The sequence below is a fragment of the Monodelphis domestica genome, chromosome 3 (assembly GCF_027887165.1).
Source record: "Monodelphis domestica isolate mMonDom1 chromosome 3, mMonDom1.pri, whole genome shotgun sequence".
NCBI classification, from domain to species: Eukaryota; Metazoa; Chordata; class Mammalia; order Didelphimorphia; family Didelphidae; genus Monodelphis; species Monodelphis domestica.
The window spans coordinates 223,926,278-223,949,847 of NC_077229.1; the positions used below are offsets into that span (position 1 = coordinate 223,926,278).

Consider the following 23,570-nt stretch of genomic DNA (forward strand, 5'->3'; position numbering starts at 1 on the left):
TGTTCTACGGAGTTGGAAACCAGGCAGAACAGCAAATGCAAAGTGAAGAACTTGAGAGTCTAAGTTTCTGTTTTCATCAATTATGATTTGAGTTAGGATCATGGTGGTGAGTTGATGAGGTTATCCTGAGACAGGATGAGGCAAGAGATGCAAGTAGAGTGAGCTGAAAGTCCAGGTTATGCCCTTTATAAAGGAAGGCATTGGGAGGAGTTTATATTTTACTCTCCAGCCCTCTAATCAGAAGGCAGAGAAGTTTGGGGCTTCAATTAGGGCTTGAGTTAGCAGGGTTGTGGTAAATTTAGAAGCTATGAGGTAGGTTATCCTGGGAAGGGCATCTGTTCCAGAGTTGAACAGGAATTGAACTGAATTACCCAGCAAGGCAGTAGATGAAAAGTAAAGTGAACAGAAAGTTCAATTTCCGTCCTCCATAAAAGAAAGCATTTGGGTACAGCTTAGTGCTCCACCTATCTGCTCTTCAATCTAAAGGGAGAGTTGGTTGAGGGAAGTGGTATCCAAATGTAAGTTATTATGGTTGATTTTTATTGATCCTTCTAATATATATGTATGTGTGTATATATATATTATTTTTAATCTTGCCACTATATAATTTCCACTAAGGGCTAGGCAATCAGAGTTAAATGCCTTGCCTAGGGTCACACAGCTAGAAAGTGTCTGGGGCCATCTTTGAACCCAGGATCTCCCAACTCCAGCTCTCAATTCCCTGAGCCACTTAGCTGCCCCTCGATCCTTCATTTTTGAAGAGGTCCAACGACCTCACAGGTGATGTCTTCTATGTTTCCTTTCCCTAGAATTTCCCATTGTCAGTGCTGGTGGGCAAGGAAAGGCCTTTCTGAGCCTATTCTTTAACTCTGTGGTGTCTTATTGTTAATAGGCATTCCTCTAGTTCATCAAAATGGATTGTCCAAGGCCTAAGACATATTGCCTCTTAACAGATCCAAACTTGGAAGCTAGAGTACATTCCAAAGGTCATCCCTTTGTCCTTCCCCTTCCGGTCCTTGGCAGCACGTGACACAGCAGCAAGGGAGGCGGGCAGGGGGACGGGTGGAGCTCTAGGTGGGCGTGGCCAACGGAAGGTGGTGGTTCCGGTGTGCGCGCCCACTGGATCCCACACAGGAACTGCGGGTGGGCGTGAAGGGGAGGGAACAGTGTCTCGGGAGCCGGTGGCTGCGAGACCATGGAGAGGGGTCACGCAGGCCTGGGGCCGCGTGAGGGCTTGGCACCGGAGGAGGAGCTCGAGCCCCCGGGCCCTGCCTGGAGCGGCGACAGCGGGAATGTCTCACAGAGTCACAGCAGTGCCTCCGGGCTCTGGGAGGAGGAGGACCAGGAGGCAGCGTTGGCCGAGGAAGGGGAGGATGGCGAGCGGGGCGTGCGGCGGCGGTCGAGCTGGGGCCGGGAAGTGGCCACTGACGCTGCTGGCTTGGACCTGTCTCTGCTCCGCCGCACGGCCGCTGGCTACGCCACCTACCTGCTGCCGGCGGCTGGGGAGGGAGGCGGCCCCGAGGTGAGCGGGCCGGGGGCGGGAAGTGTTCCTCTCTGGGCCTCCTCTCCCTTCCCACCCCCATCCCCCATCTCCCCAATCTGGCCACAGTAGTTGGGAAGCTTCTCATCCCGCTTTGCTCGGGCCGCCGCCGCCTTTTACTTCCTGATGTCCTCGCCGTAGCTTGTACTTTCTGCTCCCTGCTAGGTTGCGTAGCGGGAGAAGGTCCAACTGACCGTGGAGGGGAGGGGATGGAGTGCGCAATTATTCGGCCCCGGGACAGTTTAGCCCAGCAACACTTCCTGAGTGTTTTGAAGCTGTGCCTCTGGGGATCATTTCATTTCTTTGTACCCACGCTTCTTGGCACGTAGTAGGTCCCTTCTTGGTCGGTTGACCGAAGAAGCTCTTTATATTCGTTGGGGAGAAAGTGGTATACGTAAGTATATACAAAATTAATACAAGGTATTTGGGGATGAGAGACACAAGCAACCGGATGAGATAATAAAAGTCATATCCAGGAGTGGGCTCGCTGAGTAGAGCTTTCTATACATGTAGGCATTCCAAGAGGTAAAGATGAGGTGGAAGTAGCAAACAGTTATTTAACATCTACTGTGTGCCAAATTATGTGTGTCCCAAAAGGCCTGGTGCAGTTTTAAGCAGTTAAACCTTAAAATTGCCAAGGGGAGCATCCTGTGCAAAAGCCCAGAGGCGTGAACAGGAAGGTTGGACTTTAGAGTTCATGAAGGGAAATAACGTATAACGTGCTTAGCAATTTTGGACTTCATCCAGTCCCATCTCTCCCATTCATTTGAAGGGATTAAGTACACTGTTAACGCCAATATGGAAAGCATTCCCATTTCTTGGGTGCTTCAGAGTGTCACCCATGATCTGGCAGAAATTTTTTGGAGCCATTGGGCGTATTTTGAAACATACCACTTTAGTAAATAAGTAGGGTATGCCATCATAGAAAAAGCAGGTGTCACAGAGAATATTAAAGCACTATTTTGTTAGAGCCTAATATTTAACAAGCTGATTTTGTGTTTATAATTTTATTGTAATATAATGAGTATTGAGTTTATAATAAAATAATTATTCCTCACAAGAGTTAATACCTAAAGGATGATTGTTAAGCTGTTGTGTTTTCCTTTCAATGTTAAGTTAGGTTTCCAACTAAGTATCTTGTGAAATGTTTATACTGGCCTGTGAGAGAATGCTTATTCCATTTCAGGTATTCCTTTAAGTCTGAGAAGTCAAGAGACCTTGGCATTGTGGAGGGAATACTGGATTTGGAGAGAGGGCTAGGCTTTAATCCTTTACCACTTGTTTGACCTTGAGCAGGTCTCTTCTTGAGCTTCAGTTTACTAAGAAAAATGACACCAGATGACACCTAAGGACCCTTTCATCTCTAAATATGATTCATTGGACATTTTATGGATTATCATATGTGACTAACTCAAGCACTTTAAATGTGGGACTAAATATTTATTACTATAAAGAGAAATAACTAAAGTTTAAATGCTACCCATTGTTTTTTTTAAAACTCTTAATTCCTGTCTTAAAATCAGTACTGTATATTGGTTGCGAGTGGTAAGAACTAGGCAATGGGGGTTAAGTGACCTGCCCAGGGTCACAAGGCCAGGAAGTATCTGAGGCCAAATTAAAACCCAGGACCTTATGTCTCTAGGCCTGGCTCTCAATCCACTGAACCACCCAGCTGCCCTCCATTCATTGATTTTTACAAAATATAGAAACACTTCAATTCATCTCTATCAAGATGATTTCCATATATAAAAATTGAAGACTTGATACTACCAAATTTGGTCCCTGCTTGTCAAATCTAGTCTACAACTCAAATTCACCATGTTTGATTCCATCTCCCTACACATCTCCTTGCCAAGTCTCTATCCTTCAAATTTTATGTCTTGAAATAAATTATACCACCATCCTTCTAATTTTACAAAGTCTTAATATGCTCCTACATCTCTTACATTTGTACCCTTCTCTCAACTGGACCTATCACAGTCTGCTAGGCTTCCTGGGTTTTGAAGATAAAATGAGGTAACCTATGTAAAGGCAAAAAATTAGAGAAATTCTAGCTATATTTTCCAGACTTTCTCATCTATAATCCATCTTCCACACAGCTGCCAGAATAATCTTCCTAAAATTTGGTCTTCTCTTGCTCCCTAAGAAACATATTGATTAACTATATAATTCAGAATTGGCCAGCACCAGTTATGGAAGATATATTGTTAGCCTCAGGGTGATACAAAGCTAAAATAGAAGAGAATAGAGGAGAAGAGGAAGGGAGAGAATAAGCCATTTACATAACACCTACTGAGGCCAGATACTGCTAAGAGCTTTTTACAAATATCTCATTTGATCCTCACAAAAGAACCCTTTGAGGTAGATGCTCTTATTATGTCATTTTGCAGTTGAAGAAACAGGTCAACTGAGGTTAAGTGACTTGCCCAAAGTCACATGGCTAATAAGTATCTGAGGTTGGATTTGAACTAGGGACTTCCTAACTCCAGATTCAGTAGTCCTTATAGGATCCATATACAAAGATAAGCAGTATACAGGGTAATTTGAGGAGAAAGAGAACACTCAAATGGGTTGATTAAATCCTAAGTTAAGTACTGACATACCTGAGTTGAGCCTTGAAGGAAAGGATTCTGAGTGGTGGTGAATGAGTTTGTGGTGGGGTAGAGTTTTGGCAGACCATTTTCTATGGTCTATAATGTGAAGTTAAGAGTATATATGAAACATGTTTGTTGAATTGTTTAGGAGTGACCTAGCATTTCATCCCATTAAGATCATTTTGAATCTTGACTCTGCCCTTTACCATACTATCTTTGTATTTTGTAACAAAAAAGTATTGCTCTGATAAGATATATTATTGATGGAGGACTTCAATTAGCTATTTCATTACTAAAATCAATAATGTTGAACAGAACATGGTGCCTTTTAAAAGCATTGATTGCATTGATGCTTTCTTCCAAGTTGAACCCGTTAGCCAACTGCTTTTGGAATACCAGTATTCTACCAGCTATGAATCCACCTATTATCTAAGTTGCTTTTTTTAACCCTTTTTTTCACAAGGCTATCTGGAGAAACTTTAGAGGCTTTGCCGCAATCGGGTTTTGTAACATGTTTAATGTTTTTTAAATGACAGTAGATAGGCACAATAAATAAAAACACTGAACATGGATTCAGTAGGACTCAGTTGAGTTTTGTTTGCCACTCACTCAATTTGTGAACCTGGACCTGTGAACCCTAGTCTCCCTCTGCCCCAATTTCCTCATCTGAAAATGAAGATAATAGCACCTACTCCAGTGGTTGCAAAAATCCAATGAAAATTTGTGGGGATTTTTAAACCTTAAAGCAATAGATAAATATGTTACTAGTAATTATATTTTAAGAATAAGTTGTCTGGCATTAGATAGATGGAAAATAATTTTACAAGCCATCTAGGCATCAACAAACTAGTAACACCCATAAGCTAAAAATGGTTTTTACATTTCTAAATATATAGGGCTAACTTGAGCTTTCAACCTCTCATTTACAGATGAGGACACTAAGACCCCAAATAATAAATTGGTTGACCCTAATATCAAAGCTAGACCCATGTCAAAGTCCTCTGCTTCTTCCTTTTGGTCACTCAAGCATTTGTACTGAAGGGAAAAAAAAAAAGATAAACTGCTTTATGTTGGAACTTTGGCTTAAAATCTAAAGGAAAACTCTAGCTTAACTATATCCAGAAATCCAGCTATTTAATTCTCTTAATTTTTGTAATGTTTAAGATGATAAAATAATAGCCATCTTAACATAATCAAACAAAAAAATATAACACAAATTCCAAGATAGTTCTGTAAAGAGAATAAGGAGAATTTTGCTTGCCCTATGACACCTTCCAATTTCCTTTGCTTTCCATTCTGTCCTCTTATCTCTTTTTTTGTTTTTGCCAGAGTTTACTTGGGATGTCTTAAGTGTGGAAGACACCTTGGAAATCACCTAGTCAACCCTGTCCTTTTGGAGATATGGAAACTGAGGCACAAAGAGATTGCAGCTTGCCCAGAATTGCCCAAGCAGTAAACAGCTAGGATTTGAACGTCAAAACTGTCCTCTTTCTATTCAGTTTTTAGTGAATCTAATCTTTCCTAGAGATCACATCTTTTCCTAGATGCTCAGAAACTAACTGTTAATCAGCCTCTTGCTGAGGATTGAGGTAAATTTTTGTTGTTCTGGACCCATAATTTTATCAGTGGAGGCAATTCATTCATCACTGCAGATTTAGCAATTCACCCATAACTTATGGTCTTGGAGTTCTCTGGGGGGAAAGGCCAAAATTACCAGCCTATGTCTAGAATCTACCCATTTGTCCTTATTAGTGATTTCTCAGGTTACTAACGGTGGTTTTGAGGTGATATTTCAGTTTTTCAATGCCCTAGGATATAATCTCTCTGGGCTTGAATACTTAAAGCAAAGTTGGATCGGCTTTCTTTAGTCATAAGGGCAATTTTCATTTCCCAACATTTGCACTTGTCTTAAAGGGTGTTACTGGGGTTTTTTTTCCCCCTCCATTAGAAACCCTACAAGTTTCTCATTATTACCCTTCCGTATCAGGTTCAAATCCTTAATTGTGGTTTTAAAATCTGCCTCTAGTTAGTATTATTTGGGGGCATGAGATGGACTGGTATAAGGACTGGTTCCCATTCCTTCATTACTCATCCTATCCAGCTTGCCTCCTTGTTTTGTTTTCAATCTTTCTTCAGCCCGTATCTTCTTATCTGTAAGCAATTTTTCCATGCTGGAAAAAAAGACTCCCTTTTTATTCTCTAAAATGTACGCTTTTTAAAGGCTACAAGTTCTCAAAAATTTCTCATTAGAGTAGGGCTCAGTTTGCCTAATAGGCATGATAAATTTATATCTAGTTATAGCTGTATAGTGAACATCAGCAACTTAAGCGCCCATCTTCCAACACTTCATGACGAGTATCCCTTCAGTACTATAGGAGCTATACTTGGTTTTACTCTGTAGCCTCGCTAACATAAGTAGGGGAGTATGTTTGTAAATTGTATGTATGCAGTACTTTTGGAGCCTTATATTTCTGGAATCTTCACATCAGAAAGCCAAATAAAACTTTATGAACTGAGAAACATACTAATTAAAACTTAAAAATCTTTAGTACAATGATTATTTTCACTACTGACTACATGAAATATACGATTGATTTTAATTTCACCAGCATAATACCTATAATACTTTAAGATTAGCTATTTTATGATGAATTTTCTTTTCACTTAAGATGCAAAGGATTTGTGTACTCCACTTTAGGGAAAATTACAAATCACTTGATGAAGAGTAACAGTATTACAAATTAGTAGAAACATTTAAACTGGGGAAAAGTCATTAGCACTCTATTTCTGTCCAGCCACTTGATTAGAAAGTTCCTCCAAAAGTTTATTGTCCTTCAAGTAAACTCATATATTTTAGTTGGAAAGACATATAATTAAACTTTCCATTTCTGTTTTACAGATGGAAGCTTTAGACAAGAGTCTTGAAGACCTACTAACTAGAGTTGATGAATTTGTTGGGATGCTAGATATGGTATGTTTTGGCTGAACTCATTTTGCTGTTCTCTAAATGTTTATAAATATGCACTCTATTTAAATAAATCACAATGCTCTCCATTTCCACTTCATTTTTGATGGCATTGTGTGGTGCTTTAAGTATTGTTCCTACTAAAATTACCCATATTTACTCTCCAGTGAAATGTAAGCTACTTTTTGAGAGCAAGGATCATCTCTTTTGTCTTTGTATCACCATGACCCTGCAATGTCTTATAAAGAGTGGGCAATTAGAATTTTTAATAGCATCAAGGAAACAAATGCAAAGGAACATGTGAACCATGTAATAAAAGTAAGGGATAGGTGTAGTCTGTGGGTTGAATTGGTATCTATATAATATAGAAACCTAGGGGGAAATGTCAGTTCTCCACTTATACCAGCGCATTGGAGGATATAGTATGAAGTATGGATATGTATCATTGGTGAGAAATATCCACACTAATGAAGTTACGAATTTGTTTAATGGAAGATCAACTTACATATGCAGTCTAGTAATGGTGTTCATATTTTTTTCAATTAGTGTTCTTTATGGTAAAATAAAACTTTAGCATTTATATTTTGTTTTAGATTCGAAGTGACTCCTCACAAGTAGTTAATGAAAGTGTACCTCATATTCATACCAAAGCCACTGAAATGAGTGAGATATATAGAAAAATTGACAAATTAGAGGTAAGTAGTGACTTAGAAATATATGATACAACTTAATTTTGAAGACTACATCAACTTTCCAATGTTTTGCTGTATTTATAGGCTTGCATTTTATTGAAAATGTAATTCAACTGTCAAATACTTAAGCTACCTTTTATCCTTAGGTTGGTACAAACTTGGTCTAAGCTAAAAGACAACCAGTGGTATCCGCAAACATACATTCAAACTTTGATGTGTAGGTAAAATTAATTAAAATAAACTTGAAAAGAACATATTATGTTTAAAAATGTCATTATCCTATGACTATTGTTCACATTCTAAAGCAGTTACTTTATGGCAATACCTATAACTAGGAGGCATCAAATTTATAATTAAAAAAATATATATTGAATGAAAAAACTGGTAGGTAATTATATTGCTAAAGTTCTAAATCTAATTATAGGAAATTTGGATAAAGGACATCATAGGGATGTTAGTGGTGGGTGACTGCTTAAAAACAATGGAAAATAAGATGGATTTCTATTCTCAGAAGAAATCAATGAGAAAAAATAAGGTTAGGGCTTAAGTTTTAGTGGCTTCTTTATTCCATCGTGGCTAAGTGTTTAAAGATCCTGGAAAACAATAGTGTGGTAGAAAATGGGTTTATAAAATATTGGAAGATTCATTGGATATAAGATAAAATATTGTATGCTATACATAGTGAGTCAAAATACAAACTACTAAAAAGTAAAGTCATCAATATTAGTTAAATTTTACTTGTCTTATGGGTGACTTGGTTCTTGTGATTTCATTAAAGTTGTTTTAGTATATATTAGGTTGTGTGTGTGTGTGTGTGTGTGTGTGTGTGTGTGTATGTATGTATTTATTTGTAAGAGCCAGAGAAATGTGTAATTGAAATAAGGCAAAAGTTGGACCTCATTTTTATCATAAAAAAGCAAATTTTAGCTTTAAAAAATTTTTAACTTGGGGGCAGCTGGGTAGCTCAGTGGATTGAGAACCAGGCCTAGAGATGGGAGGTCCTAGGTTCAAATCTGGCCTTAGCCACTTCCTAGCTGTGTGACCCTGGGCAAGTCACTTGACCCCCATTGCCTAGCCCTTACCACTCTTCTGCCTTGGAGCCAATACACAGTATTGACTCCAAGACGGAAGGTAAGGGTTTTTTAAAAATTAAAAAAAAAATTTTAACTTAAGATGTAAATTAGATATATCAGTGACACAATAAACTGTCCCACCAACTGTCTTTGGTCATTCAACACAAGTTAACACGAAAAATTGTATACATACTTTAAATAAAGTTGGCACACAAGAAATTTTGCATTTTTTATGTAGGCTTATAATTAGTTCCTAGCATTTCAAACTTTTACAAGTACCCCTAGAATTTGGACTAGGACAGTATTGAAAAGCCTGTCTTTTCACATGCTTTTCCTTCCTACTTAGGCCTTTGTTAAAATGATTGGAAGTCATGTAACCAAAATGGAGGAGCAGGTGACGAAAGCAGAAGCAGAACTTGGGACATTCCCCAACACATTAAAGAAATTTTTGCACACAATTAATGTGCCATCCTTTCTTAATGTAAGTTACTAATTTTGGAAGTTTAGTTTTATTCATAGTTTTTTTCTAAAGCTCACAGTATTTTAAATTTACAAACATAAATTTATATTTTGGGGGCTTCCTTACCCTTAGTTAGTTCCCCATACACAATGAAATCCCTGGTGTGCATGGGAAATTTTTTAAAATTTAGAAGTAATTGCTTCACTTCTCTACTAATAAGAGTAGATGTGAGAGATATTTTAAGCTATTGCATAGTTGTTTTGTTTTGTTTTTTAAGGCAAGACCAAAGATAAATGTGAAATTTGAAATATAATGGACAATAAGAACAAAAACTTTTGTCAAAAAGGGTCTGTTACTCTTTCTGTGATATGTATAATTTTTCTTTTTTTACAATTATTTCCAGAAGTCATATTCCACAAAGCAACAACAAACCGTATATGAACCTCCTATCCTTTTCAGGACAGAAGACTATTTTCCTTGTTGCAAAGAAGGACCTCAGGCATGATATTGCACAATACAACAACCTAGGAAAAGACATATCAAAGGAAAAATTCTTCTCAGTATGCATATCTACTATTTAGCACATGTAAGGTTTTATGTGTATTCAAGACAGTATTTTAAAACAATATTTTTCATTTTGTGTAGAATGTATAGCTCTCTCATGTCTTCCAAAGCTAAACTAAAATCTTTTAAAATGGAATAAATTGAGGAAACATTTTCATATAATTATAAAAATTGCTGCCTTTATATTTTTACCATCCAAACCTGGCAATAGTATTACCTTTTTAGACTTACCTTCACAAGGTCTTAAAGGAAAAATTACCCAAGTATTAAAAAGCATTATTTATTAATATTCTTGATGGTTGACAGTCTTCCTATAGTTTATTTTCTATAATGACCTGTAAACTAACATGTGTTAAGCTTTATACACCTTACACTGTAAACTATGCAAGACTATTTATTGACTTGTAATTAATTTTGAAAACTATACTGAAATAGCTATAATCTTTAGTTCATAAATGACGATGTACACAGTTTGATTTATAATTTAAATTCAACTAAAATTGAAGTTTTATTTGCATAGATTTTTCTCTTGAAGTGCTGATGAGTGAAAATCTAGGAAACTTTTTATAGACGTTTTGTTCTACCTTCGATAAGACTTCCATTTCCTCAATGGGTAACAATTCATTTTAAGAACTTCCATAAAAAGTTTATATGAGAAGTTTAGCTCCTAGCTAATGTTTTAAAACAAAATCATACAATTCTTCCGAGTCAGAAGATTACAGAAACATTAAAGAATTAGAAAGGACCTTAGAAGTCTGGTCCCCATTCCTCTGATGAAGAAACAATTGCACTGGGCTTCAAAGTGACTGAAGTTACAAAACCAGTTAGTAGGGGATTTATATAAGTAAAAGAGAAAACACCTATACCTTCTAACCTAACAAATACCTTCTAACCTAATAATTAGGCTATTCTAAAATAAGATTGAAGCAATGGAAGGGACTGACTCCCTTACAGATGAGGAAACCAAGGCCCACAGAATAGCCCAACTCCAAAATTCAGTGTGATGTCATTCCGTTTCAATTTACTATTCTGCAATTACAGCATGGATCTCCTTTACAACAACTAAAAGATGCAGTCATAACGAAGACCTTTCTGTATAAGTTTCCCATTTCAGGGCTTGTTCTGCTTTTCAGTGAAGAGGAGAAGTAGATGCTGGGTCCACTCTAGGTTCCTTAATTATAAAGTAATACTTGTGCAAAGAAAGCTAAGGCAAGTCACTAAGACTATACTTTTCTAAGTATTTGTTATTGTTTGATACTCCAACCACTATTCAGTGTATGTCCTTACTTGTTCTCAGTAAAAAATTTTTAGCAGTTCTTTATTAAAAGGCCTATAACAAATTCATTAAGCATCTTGAAATCTTCCTACATTAATACTGCATTTTAAGGTTTGCAAAACATTTTGTACATATTGTCTCATTTGATCCTTACAAATGAACAAACTAAAGTTGAGTAACTTGCCCAAAGGCACACACTTTAAATGTAAACCCAGGTCTCCTTGACTCCAAGACTAGCACTTTGCTTATTACACTATGCTAAACCATACTATCTTATTTGCACACACTCCACCTCCCCCCAACACCCCCCCCCCAATTTCTCTCTCCAGGAAAAGAAACCTGGAAGGTTTAAGTATATTACAAGTTCAGTGAATCAGCAGACTGCAAGTTGAGGTAGTTCCTATTGAGCTATAAAGACTTCAGAAATTATTTCTCTCACCTAAAGACCAGCTAAGTTTAGAGAGGCTTGCCACTAAGTTGGCTCATCAGTAACAAAGCTCTTCTGGCAAAGATAAAGAATTCTAACTTCTACAAAGACAAGGAAAGATGTCAGCTGCATCAGCATTCTCCAGGAAACCACAGGACTACGGAGGCATCTTGCCATCTGCCCTACTATTGTCTAGGCCCTCCCCCTACTTTCAGCAGGAAAAACTCTTCCCCCAGACCTAGACCCCATGCTCCTTCCCCTGCCAAATCTGCTCAGCACTGAACCATATTTCACATGCCATTCAGCCCCAAGAAACTGGGGCACATCCAGCATCAGCATCTTGTCATTTGCCATTGCTACCCCCCATATTTAACACCACAGTTCCCTTTCTACCTCTTGCTCTGGGAAAAATAAATCAATACTACCATTACTACTATTGGAAAGGATATGAAAATCCACTGGCCTATAATTTCACTCAATCTGCATACCCAGAGTAAAACTTTCCTGGCCTCTACTACTCTGTATTGTATCTCTATGTTAATCTAAATTTGTACTTTTTGTCAAGAAAGCTACTTAACCTGGAGGCAGACTACTTAGCTCCTGCACCAACTCAAACAAAATCCTTTAGTTTGTGCTAGACCAAATGGTCAAGAAATCCAGTAAGAAAGTAGTAATCAAGTAAAATCAAATAATCAAGTAAAAGCTAATGGCCAGGAGCCAAAAATCCACAACTAGTTGATGATTTATTAGCCATTTGAATATTAAAATATTTCTTGCTCTCATGGAATCAAATAGGAAATAAGAAATATCAAAAACAAGTGATCTGGTAACAGGTCAAAGGGGAAGAGTTTTAAAACCAATAAATTCCATGAAAACAATGACTTTTGAAAAAATCTGCAATAAAAACTGCCAGATCTATTAGAACCAGAGACCAAAGTAAAGATCAATACAATCTACTGAATCCTGAAGGAAATGAAACAAAAGTTCCAAAAGTACCATAGCCAAAATCCAGCATTCTCCTGTTGAAAAGAAAAACAAACTAACTTCTAAGTGTCCTGAAAGAAATAACTTTTAAGTATCCATATTCCAAAAGGCAATAGAAATAAGGTTACCTTGCAAATCCTTTAGGGGAAAATTGACTATAATGGAAAAGCAAACTTTTGTTTTGTTTTGTTTTGTTTTTTAGCCAGATAAACCAGAGTGAAGAACTTTAAAATGCAAACACAAAAGACTAGAAAAAACTTAGTAAATTATTTACAGCAATGTCTTCCAAAGAGAATCTGGAATCAATAAGAAAAACACAGGTCTTAGCAGTCAGTGAGTTCTTAGGGTTTAAGTACATAAGAATATACAAAAATGAAGGGGTAAAAAGACATTGTGCATTAAATGAAAAGAACTTAGTGTAGATAATATTAGTATGCACAATTGGCAATAAAAAGGCAGGAAAATAAGTGAAATGAAAAAATTTTAAATTACACCATCAACTAGCACCATTTTCCCAAGCAGATTAAAGTCTCATAGTAGTTCATCCAATCAAGCTCTTACTCTAAGAAACAAACATTAGCTCCCTCATCATTTGCCTGGAGTTCTCATCTTGTAGCAAGAGTCAATGTGAGAGCAGTGCTTTTTGTTTCATTAATGTTATTTAGTTATTAATAATGACCTAAAAGTACAAGAGTAGTGACACTGATAGCTCTGATAAGCCTAAATTGTAAAGTGCCTAGGTATCTTTGCATAAGAAATACTTATTAATGTGGTTTGTTATTTGTTCTGTGATTTTCAACTTACAGCAACGTATTGGTGGAGTGAGATATGGTTCTCCCATCTAGCAAATTGAACAAGGGAACAAGCAGGGACAGAGAGGAAGATTAAAAAGGTGTGTGTATGTGTGTGGGGATAACACCAGGAAGCCACAAGCAAAACAAATGCCCATCTTGAAAGGGGACAAAAAAAGGGGGGCCAGGAGGGGCTTACAGTGTCTCAAATAATGTAATTGGCTAGCCAAATTGTGATATAGGAATGGAATGGAATATTACTGCTCAATAAGGAATGACTAGAGATAATTTTTGAGAAACCTGACTGGTATGAGTTGATACAATGAAGTAAGAACCAGAACAATTTACCAAAAAAAAAAAATTGAAAGAAATTAAAGAACACAAATCAAAGTAATGACCAACCGTGCCTCCAGATGTCCCATAGTGAAGACACGGATGTCCTATGATGCACCAGGGAGGAACATGCATTTTTAGACATGGCTGTTGTGTAGATTCATTTTACTTTACTAGATTTACTTGTTACAAGAAGTTCCCCTTCCTTTTGGTTCAGGAAAAGAGGATGAATAATGATACCAAAAAAAAGCCTACTGAAACTGAAAAAAAAATTTAATTAAAAGAACCAAAGGAAGTTCAGAAGGAAGCAGAATCAAGCAGGATGGCACTGCCACTTGTAAGGAAGAGTATGAGAAATGGAGATTCAGTTTCACATGTAATCCCGTTGGTGTGTATGGAAATGTTTGCCTATGGTGTTCAAAATTTTAAAAGAAAAAACAAAAAACCACAAGCTTTTTGAAGGTAGGGGCTATCTAAACCTTTGTATTGTGTCCCCAACACACTGAAGGCCATATTTAAGGGACATTTATTCCCACAGTGGGAATATTAGTACCAAGAAAGCTATAGATACTTATAAGACTATTGGCTGTGCTGACAAAAACATGGCTCTGATCAAGATTACACTCATATTGTACTCTTATGTGGTCAGACTAAATCTGGATTATTGTCTGCAGTTTTGAATACTAAATTCTAAGTAGTCACTGACAGTCTATGTTCAGAATGGCAAGGAAATTGAAAAATGCATAACAAAGCATTTTATGATATACAAAGTTCATTATACCCACCAATAAACTTCCTGTTTTATCTAATATTACTTCCACTATACCATGTGGATCAGTTGAAGGACCTAGGTTCAGGTGACAGAAAACTAGTGAAGAATGTTACAACCATCTTTAAGTATTTAAAGTTTTAATTGGATGGGGGAAGTAAATATTTTGCCAGGTGCTATAGTTTGAGGCCTATTTGAAACCGGAGGAAGGAAAACCTCTTAAGTGCTGTCCAAAAAACACTATAAGCTACCTTTCAAAAGTGATGTATTCATACCAGGTCTTCAATGGAAGACTGGATGACTTGTTTAGATGTTCTGGATGGGATTCTTGGTCATGTATGAATGGGATTAGATGACTGCCTCTTTTCCAATTCTGGGCTCCACTAACACTTTTGGTTTATAATACTTAGATGTTTACTAGATGAAATAATTCATTCAGATAGTAAACACTTTATACTTTTTTTGTCATACTCCAAAAAGGGAACAATTTCTCATAGTCTCAGTAACTGTAAGAGTTCAGACTAGAGGTTTGACTTCTGGGTGTGGAGCCAAGATGGTAGAGTAAATCAGTCACCATGAGACTCCTCTCCAATCAATATTTAAGTATAGCCACAAAATAAAAGCAGAAGTGAAAGAACTGACAAGGAGACAGTGAAAGAATTTTCAAGAAAATAAAAATCCAAAAGGTAGGCAGAGAACATTTGGGGCACTGGGGTGAGAAAAGAGTATAATCAATCAGCCAGATTATAGTAAGTAGTGAAGAGCAAGCCACACACAACCCCACCCCAAATCTTCTGTCCTAGGTTTGAAACCTAAGCCCAGGCTAACATTCAGATCCTGAGATCCTGTCTGGGCAAATAGTGGTCCAAGCCAATCCACACCCCTTTAAATTTTCCCAGTCCAGGGCAGTCTGAGCTGAAGTGGGCTGATCCTTGTGAGCCCAGAGTAAAACCAGGAGTCTCAGTCTGGGGTTGTGATGAGGATATAGTTTACAGTTTAGAGTAGCTGTTAATACTAAAGGGGGAGCCCAGATATTTTTGCTTAAAGCTCAGGGCAGAACTCCAACGAAGGCAATCAAGGTTGTGCTCTGAGGATACAATTTAAGTAGTTCCTAACCTGATCAATATCAAAGTAAGACCAAAAGCTTACAACCAAGCTTAAGGCAAGTCTTTGAGCTATAAAAGGATGTCATGTGTCAATTGAATCACAGGGGGAAGGGGCTCTCAGAGCTTTCAGCCTTCAGGTCACACTATCTTCAAAGAACTGAAACTGGTAAAAACCCAGAAAATAAGAATAGCATCAAGGAAGGAAAGATTAAGAGGGTACCCCAACCTCCCAGAAAACAGAGCCTACCTATAAATAGGTAGGAAAAATGAGCAAACAACAAAAAAAGCACCTAACTAAAGAATTTTTATGGAGACACAGAACAAGGTACAGACACAGAAGGGGAAAGTGACAGCAAAGGAAAAACATGCAAAGTACAAAAGGAAAATACCGATTATGTCCAATCTAGATTCTAGAAAAGCTCAAAAAAGACTTCAAAAACCAACTAAGAGAAGCAGGGAGAAAGTGGGAAAGAGAAATGAAAGTGATACAAAAAGAAATGGGCCAACTGAAAATAAGAACCAAAAACTGAAAGAGGAAAAATAAGGCCTTAAAAATCAATTGACCATCTAGAAACTAATGATTTCATGAGAAACCAAGAAAAATAAAGGAGAATCAAAGAAATGGGGGGGGGGGGGGGGGGGACATGAAATATTGGCAAGTTCAGAGTAGAATTAATTTATTCAAATCCAGTGTATTCTCATTTGATCAAATCATGGGTACAAATGGCAAAAATCTTTTTTTAAAAATGTTTCTACATTTTGTGTTCTCTACCTCCTCAGAATATAAAGTAAGTTCTTTTGAAGGGGAATAATAATGAGTTTTATGACCAAATTACTTTTGAAGTTCAGCTTGTTAGGTTATTTTAAAGTGTGTTGTGGTATAAAAATTGATCATAACTAGATCAGAACACTTTTTTTGATCCATTCAAATAAGATTATGTATATACAGTGCTTTGCAAACCTGATCTTAACTATTCACTAATGTTTATCTTACCTCAGACTACAGAACTACCAATTCTAAACGTGCCCTACTAAATTTGAAACAATAAAACAATAGTAGTTATCTACCAAATGACCAAACCATGGATTAGGAATTTATGAACATCTAGAAACAAGTGACATTTACTTTTATATCAACTATGAAAAAGGTGACTAAGGAAATTAATAGTATAATTAAGACTACAAAGATGTTTCCCCTGCTTTAAAACACTTAGGTACATTTAAACAAGTTTTACAGATGTCAAAGAATGTAAGTTGTTTGGTACCTTTGAGGTTATCTAATCCAATTTGTGCCTGAACAAGAATCCTTTCCACATCTCTGACAAATAGGTCAGCCAGTCTTTGCTTAAAAACCTGTGAGGGTGAGCTTACTAGTTCCTAGGCCCATTTCACATTTGGATAGCTTTTCCTTAGGTTAAATTGAAATCTGTGTCCAATAAGGCTAAATTAAGAAACTCTCATGTGCATGACAATGCTTGCTAGTAGGTCCTGGAAGTACTTAAAACACACACAAAGGGGACAGAGGCATTCTCGAAGATGGATATAAGGGAATGAATTTCAAGCATTCGCTACCTGTCCCACGGCAAAGAGGGAGGAGATGGAGGGCTTGGTATGAGGTACGAGATCCCTATACAGATGTGTTTTATCATCCTGCTATACTGCCTACCATCTCTCACACACCACCCTCTCTAACTCCCACTGTTCCCCCGCACGTCCCCCTCCACCCACCCTACTTCTAGCTGGAGGATTAGTAAACATAATTATTATATTACATAATTAGTATATATGTATATACATTAATTAGTATATATATTTAGTATATATAATTATATATAACATAATTAGTATATATAATACATAATTAGTAAACATTATTATTACTGACAGACAAGGTAAAGACCTGATTTCAAATTCCACTTCTGAAACAAACTATGACCCTGGGCAAATTGTTAATACACCTAGTACTCCAGACAACTCTCCAAGATAAGAAAGTACAGATCTATCTAGGTAGGAGGAATTCCTTAGCAGGGAAATCACAGATCATGTCCCTATCCTCTATCTGAACCAAATCAACACTATTGAAAAGGGTCAATGCCAATAAACTATAGTTCCATTGTGACAAAACACCCTTCCCTGGCGACTATTCCCTTATAAGCTGTTTCCCTTAAATAGGCTACCTTCTGCCCAGCAAGTATGGGGGGGGTGGGGGGGGGGTTGCAATATTTGTATGCACAGTGCCTATTATATATTGAGTGCTTAATAAATGCTTTTAAAAAAAATTCAATTAACCTTATTAGATTCATTCTAGAATTCTAGATTCATGCCACCATCTGGATCCTGTCCTCCAATATTAATTAGGCTAACTCTTTAGTTTTTGACAAATTTGATAAACATATCATCTATACCTTTTTTCAAGTATTCAAGCCTTTTAACATACAAAAATTTGATTGATGGTACTAGCACTGCATCTGGTTCAACCATGTTTTAAAAGTTGTAACATCTGTTTATAAATGAATGTTTAGATGGGCCTATACTTGCCAACATTAAGCCATTCACTGAATATAAGTTTTTAAAAAGTGAATTTTCTTCAAAATACTTATTTCCCCTAATCTTAGATAGGTCTTTTGGAGTTAATGTTTAATCTTTTAAAGATATGAAATCTAAAAATTATTATCCTTAACTACTCAAACACCTATGTAATACATTTGGCAAACCTCCTTTGAAATAAGTTTGGGTTTTTCTTTTGGGCCAATTGTTAAAAAATGTAATGAGAAATATTATCATTCTAGCACAAAGTAAAAGCCACTTTGTAAACACAGCTCCCTAACTTCTTGCAGATCAAATTCAATAGCACTATCACATATAAAGTGAATGTTATTCTTAATTTAAGTTAAATCCAGATGTTATCTCTACTAACCAGCAACCAAAACTTCATGGTACTCAACATCATAGGTTATAGTAGCTAACTATATATGCTTTACTAAGACAAATTGGAGTTTGGCACTGGAATGGGAATTGCGGTCCAAGGCTCCCAATTCTCTACAGTGTTGACTAAAAATTGTCCCTCACCAATTCAAGAAGGGACCACTATTGTTCTCAACCACAAGAACAGCAAAGACATCTTACTTACTACTGACAAATGTTTAGTTCATACAATGCTATCTGTAAACTATTCTTGTCAACTTATTCCTTAGCTCTAATTAGCTAATATACATCAACCGCCTTTAGATTATGCTTACTTCCTTTTCACAATGATTAATAATACTGTGTCGCCACATCAAGGTCATGGTGATATTACAATTTAAAGAATGAAAAACATTTTATTTTCAATAGGAAAATATGGAGCTTTAATTCAAAATAGACACTTTGAAAACAATTTATAAAAAAATCTTAAATGGGAAAAGGTCAGCAAGCTTTTTCTTTGAAATTTACAATAGAAGAGTACATTAACAATCACAATCCAATTACACAATTGCTTCAAAAGACACAGTGTAACAGATGCATGCAATATTATCCTAAAAATATTATGTAGAAAGTTCTACTGAATAATAGGATCCAAGCTTTCCATAGAACGTTCCAACTTTATCATATGGATTAAGCTCTATCCTTTCAATAAAGAGCAACAACAAGAAAAATGATGCCCATCTTCCCCCCAAAACCCCTACCCCAAGACCAGCATATGAACAATACAACAGACTTAATGACTAAACTGCCTACTCTGTTACTGGATCTAGCTCCTTCAAGTGACTTTAGATTTTGTAAAAAGGTTCTAGCTGATATCCAAAGATCTCCATTTACAGCCAAAGAGTAACAGAATAAAAATCATATAATTAAACATCAGTACAATGACATAGTAAACCAAACAGTTGTATCCTTCCATTTTTCAGTATTTTGCTGACAGATGGCCATTACGCCTAGTTTAATTCTACTAGATCTGCTGAAATTTATTATGTAGTCAGCATAACACCACTAGACTGACCTGGATATTAAGTAAGTACCAAATGGTAAAACATCTATATTTCTATTTCCTTATCTTGAAAAAAATTTCCCTGTCCCTCTTTGGGCTGTTTCTGAGCAAATCTAAGGGGGAAAGGAAATTTATTCAAGTATTCCAAATTTCTCACTGATTAAAAGGCACTAAGAAGGTACTGCCTTATCTCTCTTCATGAAAAGTAATATATGACAAAAAAAGAAAAATCTATATTGAAATATATTTCTGTATCTAAAGAGAAGAGTACTTCATTTTTGGTAATAATGATGCTTTTTTAATGTATCAACTACATACCACTAAACCAAATTTTGGATTTGTGTATATAGTCCATGAATGAAATGTTCTGATTTCTATAAAATATTTTTTAATGTAACACATTTGAGAAATTATAAATCAGTCACAGTACAAGCAAATATTTTACAAAGGAGAAATTATTAAAAGGTAATGCAGCACACCATTATTGTGCCATATGCATCAATGGATTTTTACTTACCACTTGTACTCCTGTCTCTAAGGAAAAGTTTGCTGTACTATTCACCACTTAAAAAAAAACTACTAGGATGAATGCAAAAATGAAAATAAAAACAAAAAATAGTTTTGTTTTTGTTTTCTTAATATCATTACACTACTGGGAAAACAAGCATGTATAAAACAAGGTTTAATTTACATATTATTGGAAAAACTAAAAAAAGGAAAAAGACCTCCACAAAAAAATGACCTCAAACTAATTACTATTCAAACTGTGTGCCCAGAAACATCTAGAAGTAGTGAAGTAGTGTAAGATTACTGTAATTCATCAGGTCATTACACCATAACTGAAAACCTAAGTGCCCACCCCAAGAAAACTAAATTAAAAATTAGCCTTTTGATTGCTTCCCATTTGTGGTTTCTTAAATATTTTGTTTTGTTTACAAGGTTTGTGTTTCACACTCAAAGTGTAATCTGTGCTTAACATTTTTCAGTTCTGACATATCAAAGCCCAAAAGCACAGAAGGTTTGTGATTTTTTATTGCTCTTAGGCATGTATATCTTCTTTTCCCAAAAAAGGATGCAACATCAATTTTCCACACCCAGAGAAGAGATGATAAAAGTTCTATCTCTCTTCTACTAGGATAGGGTCTTTTATGGAAATAATCCTTAAGAAACTGCTTTTTCTCTTCATATGAACGGTCTTCATACTTTTGGGGATTTAGTGCTAGAATATGAAGAGCATCATCATTTATCAGTGGCCCCTCAGTCTTGTTTTCATTTTTTTGTTTTTTAGAAGGCACATTCACTGCTTTTTCAGAAACAGAAGCGATGTCATTATCTATGAGAAGAGGTTCTTCATCCCTTTGGTCCTCTGCCCCAGAATAGTTATCAGGAAGTTTTCTCTTTATAGGAAAAACAGAATCATGTATCTCACCATTCACTAGTGGTAGTTCTTTTTCACTAAGATCAGGCTGTATCTGTAGATCTGAACTACTAACTTTAGGTGCACTCCTGCAGCGTAACAAATGGACAGTAATTGCAGTCATTGTCATTTTCCCAGTATATACCCCACAGCAATGGATGCATTTGAAAGCAGGAGACTTTAAAAACGTATGAACAGTGGGCATGACATGATGCTTGTCCTTCAAATGTATTTCATAGGTTTCTGTGGTCATAAAGGTTCCAAGGCAAAATGGACAGGTATTGACTTGCTTATCAGGACTGCTGTGGTCCTCAAGAGTTTGTGGCCTCACTTTAACATAAATCGGTACAAGTGTCTTGGAATATATTCCAGTGAGTATTGCCAAATAGACTTCTCTTTCTCCAAGTTCTTCCTTTGGCAGTATGGTAATGAAGTCAATATGAGGGAATATTAAGTTGCCATTTGCATCATTATCTAACTGGAAGCCTCTGTTGCTATAATCCACAGATAACGTATTCTTTCCAAGGTGTGAGGTCCTACTATGATCTGAAAGACTTTGAATACTGTGAAAAGTGAATGGACAGAATAAGCACCCCAAACCATGCATTAATAAATGATGCATAAGTTCTTCCTCTGATATGAAGCATTTACAAGAGAGACAGCGAAGAGATTTTTCTTTCATCCACCTTAAAAAGGGTGCACAAGCTGCAAGTTTTTCAGGCTCCAGTTTTTCATTAGCTTTTGACCCATCGTGTTTATGAGCCACTTCCATGTGCACCTGGTAGACATTAGAAGGAAAGAGCTCATTGCAAACTGGGCAGGTTTTCCACTGTTTGGCCTGTTTGAGAGCTTGACTTGTTTCTGGAGTAGATGAAGATGCCTGCACAATCATATTTTGAGAAGTGCTTACCACTACAGGAGGAGAGGGTGCACCAGCTGGGGAATGAGATATCTGTGTGGCAGCACTAGACTGCATGAGCTGAATTGGCATCTGTGGTGGTGTAACGTTTGCCACACCACCAGGGGGTACAGGCAATGTAACTGAAACTGGTGCTAGGGTATATGTGGGTATCCCATTAACTTGTTTCCCTGTTGGTATTAGCTGTCTAAGAATTGAGCCTGCAGTTAGAAAAGTGGTATTTTGGGAAACACCAGGTCTGACTGGCTGATTTACAGGCATAACCCCTGGTGTAATTGGTTGATTAACATGGAGTACTCCAGGTCTCACTGCCTGGCCAACAGGAAGGACTCCTGGCATAACGGACTGATTGAGCTGAAGAACCCCAGATGGAACCGTCTGGCCCATGGGAAGAACACCTGATGGGACTGCTTGACTCACAGGAAGTACCCCTGATGGGACTGTGTGGCCCATAGAGATCATCCCTGGTGGAACTGCCTGGAGGACACTTGATGCAACAGGCTGATTTACAGGAAGCACATTTGGGGCAATGGGTCTATTTATGGGAAGAACTCCAGGTCCAATAGGCCTATTTATCGGTCCAACAGGTCTATTTATCGGTCCAACAGGTCTATTTATCGGTCCAACAGGTTGATTAAGGGGCAACAGTCCTGGGCGAATGGTTTGGTTTATAGGGAGAACTCCTGCTCCAACAGACTTATTGACAGGTCCAACTGGCTGGTTTAGAGGAAGAACTGAAGGACTCACAGATTGATTAAGTGGGAGGCCATGAGAAACAAAGACAGGCTGAGGAACAGATGCCTGAAGAGTAATATTATTCTGACCCACTGGCAAAGGGCTAGATACCAGAGTTACATGTGATTGGGCAGCAGCAGGGGCATTATGGGTAAGAGTCCCAGAGGCACTTGAGGCCACAGTTACTGCCTGTGACTGTACCAGAGTTTGGTTTTGATTATTCTGTGACAAGGCAAGCTGAATGCAAGTGGAGGCGGCAGCTAGTGGTGGAGCACTGTTACTAGTTAAAGGAGACATGGCCATATTTGCAGAAAGTTTAGGAGCAATGTGCATTTGCTTCAGAAGTCCTGTTTTCTTAATATGCTCTGAAATCACAGATCGGAGCCTATTTTCCAGATCTCTGTGTATGTCTGATGTCAAAATATGATACATTAAAGCATCCAGGCTGCTGGCACCTATGTTACATTTTTTACAATAGTATTTGTCAAAAGATGGAATCATATTGGCAGGTGAAGTGTTGTCATTTTTCACCTGCTCGGGCATTTCATCAGTTCTCATGCCAAAGTAGGAGGTAATTAAGTAATTAAAATGTGCTATTAGTACATGCTTCTTCATGCTGTAGTACAAAGTATTTGTAAAGTGACATTTTAAGCATGTGAAGTTTATCACATCACTCCTGGATGGTTTAGATTCACCCAAAATATTCATGGTGTAATTCTGGATTTTCCGTTGAGACGAATGAAACATCCTAAAGTGTTTTTCAACAACTTTGGGCTGAGAAGCAAATATGCATTTTGAGCAAGGAACCACCAGCTCTTGGTCAATTTCATCTTCATGGTAACGATGCAAATGATTTTTCAATGAAGAAAGTAGCTTTGTTGAATACTTGCACAGGCTGCAACAGTACGGCTTTGTTCGATATCTCTGTAGAAAAATAAAAATGCTTTCAGTATTAACA

At 37.1% G+C, this 23,570-nt stretch overlaps 2 protein-coding genes across 12 annotated transcripts in view; one reads left to right on the plus strand and one right to left on the minus strand.

Annotated features, from left to right (window-relative positions):
• The first annotated feature begins 1,018 nt into the window (after window positions 1-1,018).
• Window positions 1,019-16,213, plus strand: BLOC1S4 (biogenesis of lysosomal organelles complex 1 subunit 4). 6 transcript variants are annotated; one of them, XR_008917640.1, is made up of 7 exons: window positions 1,077-1,522; window positions 7,034-7,105; window positions 7,693-7,794; window positions 9,211-9,345; window positions 9,728-9,910; window positions 13,382-13,467; window positions 13,917-16,213. XR_008917640.1 is itself a non-coding variant. In XM_001375239.5 (5 exons), the coding sequence occupies exons 1-5, from the start codon at window positions 1,196-1,198 to the stop codon at window positions 9,827-9,829; spliced, it is 738 nt and encodes a 245-aa protein (XP_001375276.3). In that variant the 5' UTR covers window positions 1,019-1,195; the 3' UTR covers window positions 9,830-10,409. The 6 variants fall into 6 exon arrangements, 3 of the variants coding, with proteins under 3 accessions (XP_001375276.3, XP_056679509.1, XP_007487900.2); XR_464970.3 differs by having other exon boundaries at window positions 1,072-1,522; window positions 9,784-9,910; window positions 13,382-16,213; XR_008917639.1 differs by having other exon boundaries at window positions 13,382-16,213.
• Window positions 16,214-18,892: 2,679 nt separating this feature from the next.
• The window catches only part of ADNP2 (ADNP homeobox 2), a 48,749-nt gene continuing 44,071 nt past the window's right edge, over window positions 18,893-23,570 (minus strand). For all 6 annotated transcript variants that reach the window (XM_056823530.1, XM_007487843.3, XM_007487842.2 and 3 more), the window contains one exon: window positions 18,893-23,536. In XM_056823530.1, the coding sequence (XP_056679508.1) occupies window positions 20,474-23,536 (3,063 nt within the window). In that variant the 3' untranslated portion in view covers window positions 18,893-20,473. The remainder of the gene's footprint in view (window positions 23,537-23,570) is intronic.